General features: G+C 40.8%; 1 protein-coding gene across 1 annotated transcript; it reads right to left on the bottom strand.

The window, feature by feature from the left end:
* Positions 1-8,396: 8,396 nt before the first annotated feature.
* Positions 8,397-11,997, bottom strand: LOC134464298 (zinc finger protein ZFP2-like). Its single transcript, XM_063217767.1, has 2 exons — positions 11,508-11,997; positions 8,397-11,251 (listed from the first exon to the last, which is right to left on the bottom strand). Exons 1-2 carry the CDS (start codon positions 11,995-11,997, stop codon positions 9,942-9,944), a joined length of 1,800 nt encoding a protein of 599 aa, XP_063073837.1. The 3' UTR covers positions 8,397-9,941.
* Between the last annotated feature and the right edge of the window lie 1,128 nt (positions 11,998-13,125).

The raw sequence follows: 13,125 nt of genomic DNA, 5'->3' as shown, positions 1-13,125 counted from the left end.
CCTACACAAAACCAGGCGAGACTCGCTCTTGCAGACAACATTGCTCTGCGAGAAAGATCATCCCTGTCTTCCTGGCGATTCATCCCCTTCGTCATCGTCCCTCTTTTCCAGTTAGTAATTTGGACCTGGCATGTTTATCCCCGTAATGTGTAAAACTGCAACCAAACGTGCGCACAGCACTTTACAGCACTTTACACTTTACGCAGGTCCTCTCTATCAAATGAACGCTTTCTCCGCTTGTGATGTGCTAGATTTTCCGTATCCTCATGGATTGGCAAGACATGTTGGGAGACTTCAATTCAATTTACTCCCGATTTTGTAGATATATTGTGCTATTCAGTAAAATGTCAGGACCACGTCAACGTTTGGCAAAGGTAGCAACGTTGGCATGCTGATGCCAGCTCGACGGTGAAGACACATACAAATAATAATCGATCTACTTCCCCAAGCATAGCCTACTGAAAATGTCCATCATGTCCAAGGTGTTTTACACATTCAAATAGGTCTACTCCCACTAAAGACATTTCCCAAACTCAACGACGAGTGCTGCCAGTGCACATTTCGCCCCTAGCACCACACACGTGGACAGCTCGCAATGCAATAATAGGTAGGCCTATATAGGTAGCCTAATATTTGTGCTGGCATTTTTGCTTCAGTTTTGTAACGAGGATTATAGCAGGTGAAGACTTAATTTCTTCTAGGCTACAGGAATACTTTTTTAGTTTGGTATAATTACGGACAATGCAAATAACTGTTTTTTGTGACATTCGGACATGTTTGGAGGGAATATAATCGAAAGTCCCGCCGCCTGGTTTATTGTTTTGTGACGTGCATGTGGATGAGCTTTATTGAAGTTTCATGTAATATGCCCACTGGGCAGTGAACTGAAATTGAAAATATGCTATATGTCATTTTTACAACCATCCATTTTTCTCGGGTGCTATGAGTTATTGTTTTGCACCGAGTAGGCCTAGGAAACGTTTGACGCCATGCCACTCACAGTGACCATATTATTTCTCATCATGTCGGCAAAGGGTATGGCCTTCAACCATAGCCTATTGTATAGTTTGGTCTTTTTGTAGCCTGTAAGCCAATCCCTTCGTGAAACTGTAACGTGCTTCACATACTAAGAGTAGTGCCGCGGTTTCAGCACCATGGACAGAGGGCGCAAGTCCATGTAGGCGGCAGGCATGTTGTTACTCCACAAAATGCCGTTTTTGGGAAAAATATATTTCTAAGTAGCCTATGTTATGGTTTACTTTGAGACTGTTTTAGATTTACCTATGAAATGCATCTCTCATGTGAAAGCAAAGGAGAGATAGGCCTAGATATCGCCCCCCTGTTTATAATCGCAAATGGCCACAGACAGCGCGGAGACCCAGAACAAATTCATATTCTAGATAAACCGATAGACCCGCTGATCCGTCTTTTTTAATATACAATGCACAAACGCAGTAATAGACCATTTTCAATAGCCCAAATACAATATAGGCCTAACTGTCCACTTTTCCCAGCCTCTCTACAACAACCAAAATGGTTGGTAAGCCTACATCCACAAGCGAGAGCTGAGCCAGAACTTGTCGCTAAGCTAGTGAAAGTCAATGTATCCGTGTAGCATGCTGCTACACGGATACATTGACTTTCACTAGCTTAGCGACATATTCCCTCTTTTAACTTGTCTTAAAGCAAGACAACGGCTTACATGAAAAATAAGACACTTTACCACCTTTATAAACCCCAGCCAACGATTTTAACTGTATTAAGCCCCAAAATAGTGGCATACCCCTTTAAGGTCAAATTTGAAGGTCAAAAGGTCAACCGAGGTAAAAAAAAAAAAAAAATGTTTTCGGTTTTTGTGAAGTGCTTTCATAAAATACATGTTGTTTGCATGATGTATTAAATAATTAGTACCTGGAGGAGATAATTCTTATTATTTAAATCATTTTAGGTGAGTGAAAGTATTGGAACAAATAATATTAAAGAAAATAAAACACTGTTTTGATGAGGTTTCTCCCGAAACGAACAGCGATATCAAAAGCTGCATTTGGGGTTTTCTGACAGTGGACTGTGGAAGTGGTCGCGAGAGTCACCCTTCACCTACTAATGACTCAAATAAGTATCAGATGACTCTGAACAGTGACTAATGAACCTTTTAATCCTACTTAAAACCCCTTTAAACCCAAGTCTTCAGTGAACAACAAAAACAAGGCAATTTGCCTTTCTGTTCCAATACTTTATGGGACTGTATATTTAGAAGTTATATAAGTCTTTATTATTAGGGTATGAATGAAAGTGATTATTGCAAATGGTCAATAACAAGAATGTAATTCATCATATTGTTTCTTTACTTCAATAATAATTAAAACGATAATTAAAATGTAAATGTGATGTCAGTACATACTGAATATTTATGTATTTGAAGGAGCTATTGTTGCTGTTATTACAAAAAGGTTGTGTCATCCAGATCATGTTCTATCCCTACGGCGTTTAAACATTCTACATTTTAATCATATGCAGGTATACAGGGCTGTCCCTTCCTCAGGCAGTTGCAGGCATGTATTGGCCACTTGGTTCTACAACCACAATTTATCAGTCCTAAGCTACTATGTGGAACTGGAGGTTTCCTTTGCCACACAGCCATCAAGTGTTGGTCTACAACTGTCCAACCACCTGCCTCCTCAGTGTCTTTGTTAATATGTACTTTGTCAGACTGCAGCCATACATTTGCCTGCTGATTTGCTTATGCAAGATGCAATCCATATGCATTACTTGGTGGTAACATATCAATTGCCTTTTTGTCTTTCTGGAAAAAAGTCATGTCTAGTCCGATCAATACCCAAAGATAAGCATGTTGCTTTGGACAGGTGACACAAAAACTCAAGCCTGGGAAATTGCAACAGAACATTCTGCAGTAGTTATGAGAACATCAAGAAAAGTGTGCAATACTTGATCTACTCTTACTTTAGGTTTAATTTCCTAACCATGATATGACATAGCAAATCAGCAAGTATCCTTCATTGCTATAACCATTTGAAACACATTAGAAATAACAGAAGTCATTATTTTTTCTATGGAAAGCCTGTGAATTGATGGGGCAAAGCAAATTCACTGGTGTGCCAAGGCATATCCCATTTCATACCAGCAGCTTAATGTGCTTCACAAAGAAGAATAAAGTAATTTAGATGACCAGAGTGAAAATACAAGTTTAAGTTCATTTTATGCTAATGAGCTATGATGAATGTCTAAGGATGACAGGCCAGAGCCCCACCATGATAAGCCAAATCAAATATATCATATCAAATTATAGGCCAACTAATTATTCAATATACAGTACCATGCAAAAACCTTGTATTTTATGAAAGTACATCACCAAAAAACTGATTTTTTTATTGACCTCGGTTGACCTTTTGACCTTCAAATTTGACCTTAGAGGTCAAGTTCTATATGGTAACTAGGTGATTCTGAAACTTGAGTCCATGCTGATAACTTCTAGCATGGTTGCCAACTTTTGAAAACAAGAATTCCATGAATATAAAGATCACCAAAAAAGGCAAACCAGAAAATACATTGTTTTTGACCTTCAGATTTGACCTTAAAGGTCAAGTTCCATGTTGGCAACCAGGTGATTCTGAAACCTTAGTCCTGCTGATAACTTCTAGCATAGTTACCAACTTTTCCATGAACACAGTCCTCCAAAAAGTCTAACCTTAAAATACATAGGTTTTGACCTTTTGACCTTCAAATTTGACCCTAAAGGTCAAGTTCCGTGTTGGCAACAAGTTGATTCTGAATCCGTAGTCCATGCTGATGACTTCTGGCATGGTTGCCCACTTTCAACATCTTTTTTTTTAAACTATTTTTAACTAAATAACACTCTTATTTGACTGTGGTTGACCTTTTGACCTTCATATTTGACCCTAAAGGTCAAGTTCCAAGTTGGCAACCAGGTGATTCTGAAACCTTAGCCCATGCTGATAACTTCTGGCATGGTTGCCAACTTTTGAAAAAGAATTCCATGAATATACAGTTCCCAAAAAAGTCTAGCAAGAAAATATCTGTTTTTGACCTTTTGGCCTTCAAATTTGACCCTAAAGGTGACCCTAATCCATGCTGATGACTTCTGGCATGGTTTCCCACTTTTCACAACTTTGTAACAAATTTCAACTAAATAACACTGTCATTTCACCGTGTTTGACCTTTTGACCTTCAGATTTGACCTTAAAAGTCAAGTTCCATGTTGGCAACCAGGTGATTCTGAAACCTTAGCCCATGCTGATAACTTCTGGCATGGTTGCCAACTTTTAACAAAAAATGCCATCAAAAGTTTATTTAAGCACCTTAGCTGCTGATGGCAGGCTGACTTAATAGGCAAGGCAAGTTTATTTGTATAGTGCATTTCATACACAGGTGCAACTCAATGTGCTTCACAAGATTTACAAATGCAAAAAAGGAAAGGAAACATGGAAGAAAGAAGGAATTATATTAGAGGCAAAGAACATTTTAAACATTAAAGGGACACTGTGCAGGAAATGGTCAAAAAAGGTACTGCAACTATGCTGCTCATTGAAAATGGGCTGCCTATTGCCAAATTTGACCTTTACATGGAAGTTTATTAAGTAATAAACAAATATATTTTAGTGTGGTCCAAGTACAGTCATTTTTGCAGCTAAAAATGGCTATTTTTGGATATTCAAAATGGCAGACCATGGAGAAGATCCCCCTTTTCATGTATGGAAAGCGCAATTTTTCCAGTCATAGTGAATATTTAGAATTTGATGGTTGTGGTAAGTATTCATGAAAAAGGTAACATTAGTGAATGGGCAGCATGAATTCTGGAAATAAACAACAAAACATCTCACACAGTGTCCCTTTAAGATAAAACATACGGTAAAAATAATAAAATAAAAACAATTAAATAAACATACAAAAAAATAAAAAAAAATACGAATTTGAGCTAGGGGAAAGCATCTGAGAACAGCTTTGTCTTGAGTCTAGATTTAAAGCTATCAATAGTGTAATGTAATAATGTAATACTAACATCCACCATTGGCTGGTGATGAAGAAAGTTGATTTCACTGATGATGATAATAATAATAATATTAATAATAATAATAATAATAATAATAATAATAATAATAATAATAACTAGATTGCATTTCCTCACACAAAATGCTGGAGTATGCTTGCCCGTCTTGCATTCGCAGCCCTTCATGCATGCCTTGCCTTTCATGCATGAATTGTCCTTCATGCATATGCTGCCCTTCATGCATACAAAACATACAGTTAACCATCTAGACATGAACTTCCTGTTTAGTATGTATCATATTAGCAAAAACACATTTTCACTAACTGTAGCGACCCCCAGAGGCCGTATTGCACCAAATTCGATATGTGCCCTCTGGGTGTCCTGGAGATCATGTATGAGAAATTTCGTTAAGATCTCTCAAGGCGTTGCTGACATATGAGCTAACTTCCTGTTTGGACGGTGTGCTCGTCTTTGTTGTCAAATTTGATTGGCTGCTGTGCACCGATGCTTTCAGCTATTGCTCTGGAATTTTCAACATAGATGCAGAATAGTCCAATGGTGGTCTGATGACAATTGTAGGACAAGCAGACAAAAATTGTGGGCGGAGCATCATTTTTATTGATTTTTGAATATGTCAAAATGTCACTTTTTTGCTTATTGTAGCGCCCCCTAGTGGCGCAATGACACGAAAATTCTTACGTTCCCTCTGGGGATAGTCTTTATGATGTATATAAAGTTGGGTTCTGATACAAGTAGCCGTTGCCGAGATATGAGCTCACTTCCTGTTTGGCGTCTTCGCCGCCAAATTTGATTGGCTTCTGTTTGAAGACGGTTTAATCAATCGTTCCAGGACTTTTTTGGGTAGATGTATCTCAGTCCGAAGATGCCCTCCTAGAATTTCCGTGACGATCGGTCAAAATTTGTGGGTGGGGCGTCATTTTTATTGATTTTCACAAAATTCAAAATGGTAGAACAACTTTCCAGGCGGAAAATGACGTCATAGGGTGCAATGGATTCGGCTTGGCCCAAGGATTCCAGGGATACCAAGTTTTTGAAATTCCAACCAACGGTTCAATAGTTAAAGCATGTTAATATTTGTAACTTTGACCTGGTGGTGGCGCTACAGAGTTTGAGGTAGCCCTGTGAAAAATACAAATCCAAAGCGGATCACCGAGGCGCACGTTTCGGTCTTTGAACGGATTTTCTATCTTGAGTGGTTCTTCAAAACGAATGGATCGTAGAAATAGATGAAAATTAATAATAAACCGGAAACGGGGGAATAACAATAGTTTGCTTGCCGCATGGCGATTGTAGTGGAGCGCTGCTCCTTTAAGGGAAAGTCTGACGCTGCGGCACATGTCACCACGCCGCTCGTAGAGGCTTATGGGAAGTCTCTTCATAAGCCTCTACGAGCAGCGTGGTGACGTGTGCCGCAGCGTCAGACTTTCCCTTAAAGGAGCAGCGCTCCACTACACAAGCATACTAATAAGTCGGAAACGGGTACAATAACAATAGCATACTAATAAGCCGGAAACGGGGGAATAACAATAGTATGGCAAGCATACTAATAACACTAAGTACTGGAAAAAAGTATTGGAAAAAAAACACAAAAATACTGTAGGCCTACATCATTATGAAAACATACAATAGAATTATTAGAGGTGAAGTGAAATTAATTAGTATAGTCTCTGCAACACAAAAAGACAACCATAACCTTTGTTACCATAGCAATCCTACCAGGGCCGCAGAAGAAAACCGTTTTTCTCCCAGTCCTTTTCAGTCCAGACATTGACCTGAAACACTTTTAATAATATCAACCATCAGACCTCAAACCAGGGCTGTAGTACTCGAGGCCGGACTCGGTCCGAGTCCGGACTCAAGTCCGTTTTTTTAAGGACTTGGACTTGTCTTGGACTCGCTATCAATTGGACTCGGACTTGTCTTGGACTCGGCCACTGGTCTTGCCAAATTAAGCTTTTGGACTCGACCGGGTCTGTCTTTAGAAGTTATGATAGCCAATGCTCTAAGCAAAATAGAGTGGAGCTTGAAATTCAACAACATAAAAGTTTGTCTACAAATCCATGGCATATAGGTTACCTTCAAACATTCTCATAATTGACAGTCATCCTTTTCATCGTTTAACACTGACCGACATGAGACTCGGACTTGACTTGGACTCGAATGTTGTTGGACTCGGACTTGTCTCGGACTAGAAACTCTTTTGACTCGGACTCGTCTTGGACTTGACTATTCTGGTCTTGGACTCTACAAAGGTGGTCTTGACTACAGCCCTGCCTCAAACCTCACACACAGTTAGTGAATCCACTTTGCCAGAATGTCATCTGTATTTATTTACTCTCTCAAAATTACATTTCAGCATATTCTAGCTCTGTAATAAGGACACAAATTACTAAAGGGGGTATATGATCAGTTAGAACCTGAAACTGAAAAATGTCTGTGCAGAAGTGTATGGCTCCAACTAAACTGTATACATACGCCACATCTTCTGATGTAATCACCTGTCCTCCATTTTGTTTTGTGTCAGGAGGTGTTGCAGAGCCCCTGGCCATTACCACCACAGCTGCCGTTGGACCCCCTGGGTGAACTACTATAAGGAGTACTTCAACTGGTATGTGGCCTAAGTGAACTAGTATGAGGAGTATAGTACTTCAACTGGTATGTGCCCTAAGTGAACTACTATGAGGAGTATAGTACTTCAACTGGTATGTGCCCTAAGTGAACTAGTATGAGGAGTATAGTACTTCAACTGGTATGTGCCCTAAGTGAACTACTATGAGGAGTATAGTACTTCAACTGGTATGTGCCCTAAGTGAACTAGTATGAGGAGTACTTCAACTGGTATGTGCCCTAAGTGAACTACTATGAGGAGTATAGGACTTCAACTGGTATGTGCCCTAAGTGAACTACTATGAGGAGTATAGTACTTCAACTGGTATGTGCCCTAAGTGAACTAGTATGAGGAGTATAGTACTTCAACTGGTATGTGGCCTAAGTGAACTAGTATGAGGAGTATAGTACCTCAACTGGTATGTGCCCTGGTACGCGAGGTAACTGGAAAACAATGTTTCTGAAAGGGGCGTTTGTGTCTCGACTCATGATACTGTGTTCTCTGTCCTTTGCATGTCATGTCCTATTTTATTTCTAATTTACTGCGTTTCTCTACTGTTGAAGTTGGGAGTTTTAGTCAGCAATATTTCTCATTCCTTCCCAATGTTTTTCATACCATGGGTGTCAACCTGAAAAAGAGTGTTGACAATAAGTTTTTGCCTAAATAAATGGCTCTGAATATAAACACAGATTGCCTGCTTATATCTTTACTCTTTAGGAACAATTTACCTGTAAGAGAGAATCTACACATGGAAAAATGTATTTAAAAAAAAAAAACGTGAAAATATACTTTTTAGCATAATTCCAATAGTAGATTTGAAAATGAAGGGTTTCAGTACCACGGACAGCAGCATGTGTCCCCTGAACATTCACCAGGTACGGGGTACAGTACAGTACACGCTGGAGGTGGTCAATAACAACAGGGAACAACATTATCAACACTGAGTAACATGATCAACTTTGAAACAAAGGAAAATAAACCGCCTGTATTGTTGTGCTCAGAGACAAGCACATATACATTGCACTGTAGGTACAAGGGGGATGTGCTGTTCAATTCAATACTTGTTGGAGGACAGACAAAGACATTGGAGGAGTCTAGTCTATGTTTAGCCACGTTTATCACCCACCCACCACCTCTTGCTCTGGCTTCCCTTGTCAGCCGTGTGTGTGTGTGTGTGTGTGTGTGTTAACGCTATGAGAAGGTTCTAGACCTGGAGCATCTTAGAAACACCCAATACTCTCCACCAGAGGGAGTCCTTAGACAGGGCAGAATGCAAGTGCACGTCTACTCTATGTTTAGTGTGTGTGTACTATAGGCCAGATCAGTGCCATGTACACGTCATCTATGTGTACTGTACATGTATGGTATGCATCTGTTTGCATGTGTGTGTGTGTGTACTGTATCTCTGTGTGTGTGTGTGTGTGTGTGTGTGTAAAGTGTGTATTCTATCTGCATGTGTATGTCTGCGTGTACAGTATGTCTATTTGCATGTCTGCGTCTATACTGTGTACTGTACATGTACGGTATGCATCTGTTTGCATGTGTGTACTGTGTGTGTGTGTGTACTGTATCTGTGTGTGTGTGTGTGTAAAGTGTGTCTTTGTATTCTATCTGCATGTGTATGTCTGCGTGTACAGTATGTCTATTTGCATGTCTGCGTCTATGTGTACTGTACATGTATGGTATGCATCTGTTTGCATGTGTGTACTGTGTGTGTGTGTGTGTGTGTGTAAAGTGTGTCTGTGTATTCTATCTGCATGTGTGTGTCTGCGTGTACAGTATGTCTATTTGCATGTCTGTGTCTGTGTACTGTACATGTACGGTATGCATCTGTTTGCATGTGTGGGTGTTGTGTAGTCCATATCAGTCCCATACACAGTAGGGTTGTCACCTGCCCCATTGCTCCCTGATTGTCACGGTTGTAAATGGTTTATCCAGGGTGAAAAATAAGAGCTTTCTTGGACTTTTTTTTGTTGTTGCCTTCTTCTAGGTCAAGATTCCATGTTCAACGCGTAATATTACGATTGGGAATGTGCCGTGTCTACCAGCTGTTTTTGTTCACAAAAGAGCGATTAGTAGACTACAAGTAATACACAATAGATTGAAACAGGACCTCGTAATGTTTGCTATTGTCATTGATAACTTTCTGCCCCGTGTTGGTGTGTGCAGGCGGACTGTGAATATGAAACCCATCTATAGATGAAAGAAAAACAATGCAAGAACCAGAATAAAAACAAAATGTACTGTACTATCTCTCGTGTACTGTGTGTAGTGGTAGGGTTTCTCTCATGTGTGTGTAAGCTGGTGTCGTCTAAGTGCTTCTTGGCACCGAAAACTCCTCTCACAGTGTTTGCACTGATGGGCTTTCTGTCCAGTGTGAATGAGCTGGTGTTTTTTGAGAGTCCCTGATTCTGTAAAACATTTACCACACTGGCCACAGCTGTATGGCCTCTCTCCAGTGTGAGTGAGCTGGTGTACTTTGAGGTGCCCCGCCTGTGTAAAACATTTACCACACTGTCCACATGGATGGGCTTTCTGTCCGGTGTGAATGAGCTGGTGTACTTTGAGAGCATCTGCCCGTGAAAAACATTTCCCACACTGTCCACATGGATAGGCTTTCTGTCCGGTGTGAATGAGCTGGTGTTTTTTGAGACTCCCTGATTCTGTAAAATATTTACCACACTGACCACAGCTGTATGGCTTCTCTCCAGAGTGAATACGATGGTGTGCTTTGAGACTCCCTGCCCGGGTGAAACATTTACCACACTGTCCACAGCTGTATGGTCTCTCTCCTGTGTGAGTGAGCTGGTGTGCTTTGAGGTGCCCCGCGTGTGTAAACCTTTTCCCGCACTGTCCACATTGATGGGCTTTCTGTCCGGTGTGAATGAGCTGGTGTCGTTTGAGACTCCCTGATTCTGTAAAACATTTACCACACTGTCCACAGCTGTATGGCCTCTCTCCAGAGTGTATGAGCTGGTGTACTTTGAGGTGCCGCGCCTGTGTAAAACATTTACCACACTGTTTACAGCTGTATGGCCTCTCTCCTGTGTGAGTGAGCTGGTGTGCTTTGAGATTACCCGCCTGTGTAAAACATTTACCACACTGTCCACAGCTGTATGGTCTCTCTCCTGTGTGAGTGAGCTGGTGTGCTTTGAGGTGCCCCGCGTGTGTAAACCTTTTCCCGCACTGTCCACATTGATGGGGTTTCTGTCCGGTGTGAGTGAGTTGGTGTCGTTTCAATGATTTTGGGTCCCGAAAATGCCTCTTACACTGTTCGCATTGATGGGGTTTCTCTTTTGTATGTGTAAGCTGATGTTGTTTAAGTTGTGATGGTGCACTAAAACGTTTCCCACACTGTCTGCACTGATTGGGGTCGTCTCCATCTTCAATGCGCTGGCGCTTCTTCAAACTCCTCTTTGTAGCAGAAGGTTTTGCGATGACAGAACAATGAGGTGGTTTCCCTTGATTGGATTGCTGGTGTGATTTTAGAGTTTTCAGGTTACTGAAGCTCTTGTCAACACCAGAACAGAGATGCTTCTTCAATGTGGTCTCTGGGAGGGCAGCTGACAAAGCAGGTTGGGATTCTCCTCCTGTTCCTGCACCAAAAACACAACACTATTGGAAATCTTCATATTATGTATCCCTGCACAGATATATACATACATCCCCTGATTAAAAACTGTACATAAATGATATTAAGATTTTACTCAAGATTCAATCTACAGATGCTTAAATAAAAGGTAATCATGGCTGTATCGATGTGGTCATTGCCACCAAATAAGAAACAAGACACAAGACACCTTCCAGGATGTTTCTGTGAGTGAGTGAGTGAGTGAGTGAGTGAGTTCTTACCAGTTTTGGGGTTTTCTCCATCTGTGTTATTCTTGTGGTCTTTATTTGTTTGGAGACCTTGTGTTGCACAGCAATCGACCACTTGCACTGATAACCTCCTGCACTTGACCAAGGACAGTGGATCTGGAGGGAACTGGCTCATAGCAGAACTGACGACTGGAGCCAGGTCTGAGCTGACGACTGAAGGCACTTCTGAGCTGACGACTGGAGCCAGGTCTGAGCTGACGACTGGAGCCACGTCTGTGCTGACGACTGGAGCCAGGTCTGTGCTGACGACTGAAGGCACTTCTGAGCTGACGACTGGAGCCACATCTGTGCTGACGACTGGAGCCACATCTGTGCTGACGACTTGAGCCAGATCTGAACTGACGACTGGAGCCAGGTCTGAACTGACGACTGGAGCCAGGTCTGAGTTGACGACTGGAGCCACGTCTGATCGGGTGTGTACAGTATCCCTGGTTACAAAGTTTTCAGACGCGACCGTGGACATGGCAAAGGGGGCGGGGTCATGATTTACGTAAAGGAACACTTGCAGTGTCAACAGATTGATTTGCCAAATGATCTTGAATGTGTTGGTATCACAATTAGTATTTCTCCCGAGATGTCTTTTAATGTTATTGTTCTCTATAGACCACCGTCTGATAATGACACGTTTTTTGAGAAACTGTCTGATGTTCTCAAAGCATGTTGTGGTAAAGAAGTGTTACTAATGGGTGATCTGAATTTAAACTGGCTAGACAAAACAAGAAGGAAAAAACTAAAAAATATTGCATGTAAATTTCACTTAACCCAGTTGATAGAAAATCCAACGAGGATCACACAGTCTTCAAAGACACTACTGGATTTGATATTTTCAAATAAAAGGGAACGCATATCTAAAACATATAACCTAGTCACTGGGCTATCAGACCATAATCTTACTCTAGTAGCAAGGCAGCTCTCCAAAAAAAGATTCAGGAACAACACACCAGAAGGAAAACAATATATCTCACTCATTCCCAAGTCACAAATGCAGCACCTAGAAACAGACTTTAAGGAAACACATTGGGGTAATGTTGTAAAGGATAAAAATTGCGAACAAGCATGCAATGACCTACTGGATACCATCAAAGGTCTATTATCCAAATACACCAAAAACTTTCCTCGCAGACAGAGAAAGCGAACATTGCCCTGGTTTAACACCTTATTATTAAAACTTATTAAGCAAAGGGATGCAGCCCTGAAAAAATCACTTAAGTCTGGTCTAGTTACGGACCGCCTGTTATACACAGGCCTTAGGAACAAGGCCACATCAGAATTTAGGAAGGCCAGAGCAAACTACTTTCTTGATATTATAAAACAAGCAAAAGGTAACTCAAAGTTATTATGGAGAACTATTGATCAACTCTCAGGAAAAGAACGCAAAGAGACTGTACCCCTTAATCTTAAAATAAATGACACATTGCAAAATGATAGTCTAATAATTGCAAATAGTTTTAATGATTATTTTATTAACTCTGTTTTAGAATTGGGTGGCAGCACATCAGCTCCTTGTCCGTCAACCAATCTAGACAGATCTCAATTCTGTGTTCAAAATTGTGCAATCTCTGTCTTGGATTTTAATATTATAGATGAAGTA

This window comes from Engraulis encrasicolus, chromosome 15 (assembly GCF_034702125.1).
Source record: "Engraulis encrasicolus isolate BLACKSEA-1 chromosome 15, IST_EnEncr_1.0, whole genome shotgun sequence".
NCBI classification, from domain to species: Eukaryota; Metazoa; Chordata; class Actinopteri; order Clupeiformes; family Engraulidae; genus Engraulis; species Engraulis encrasicolus.
The sequence above is the reverse complement of the archived record's forward strand: the minus strand, read 5'-3'. Positions and strand labels throughout refer to the sequence as shown.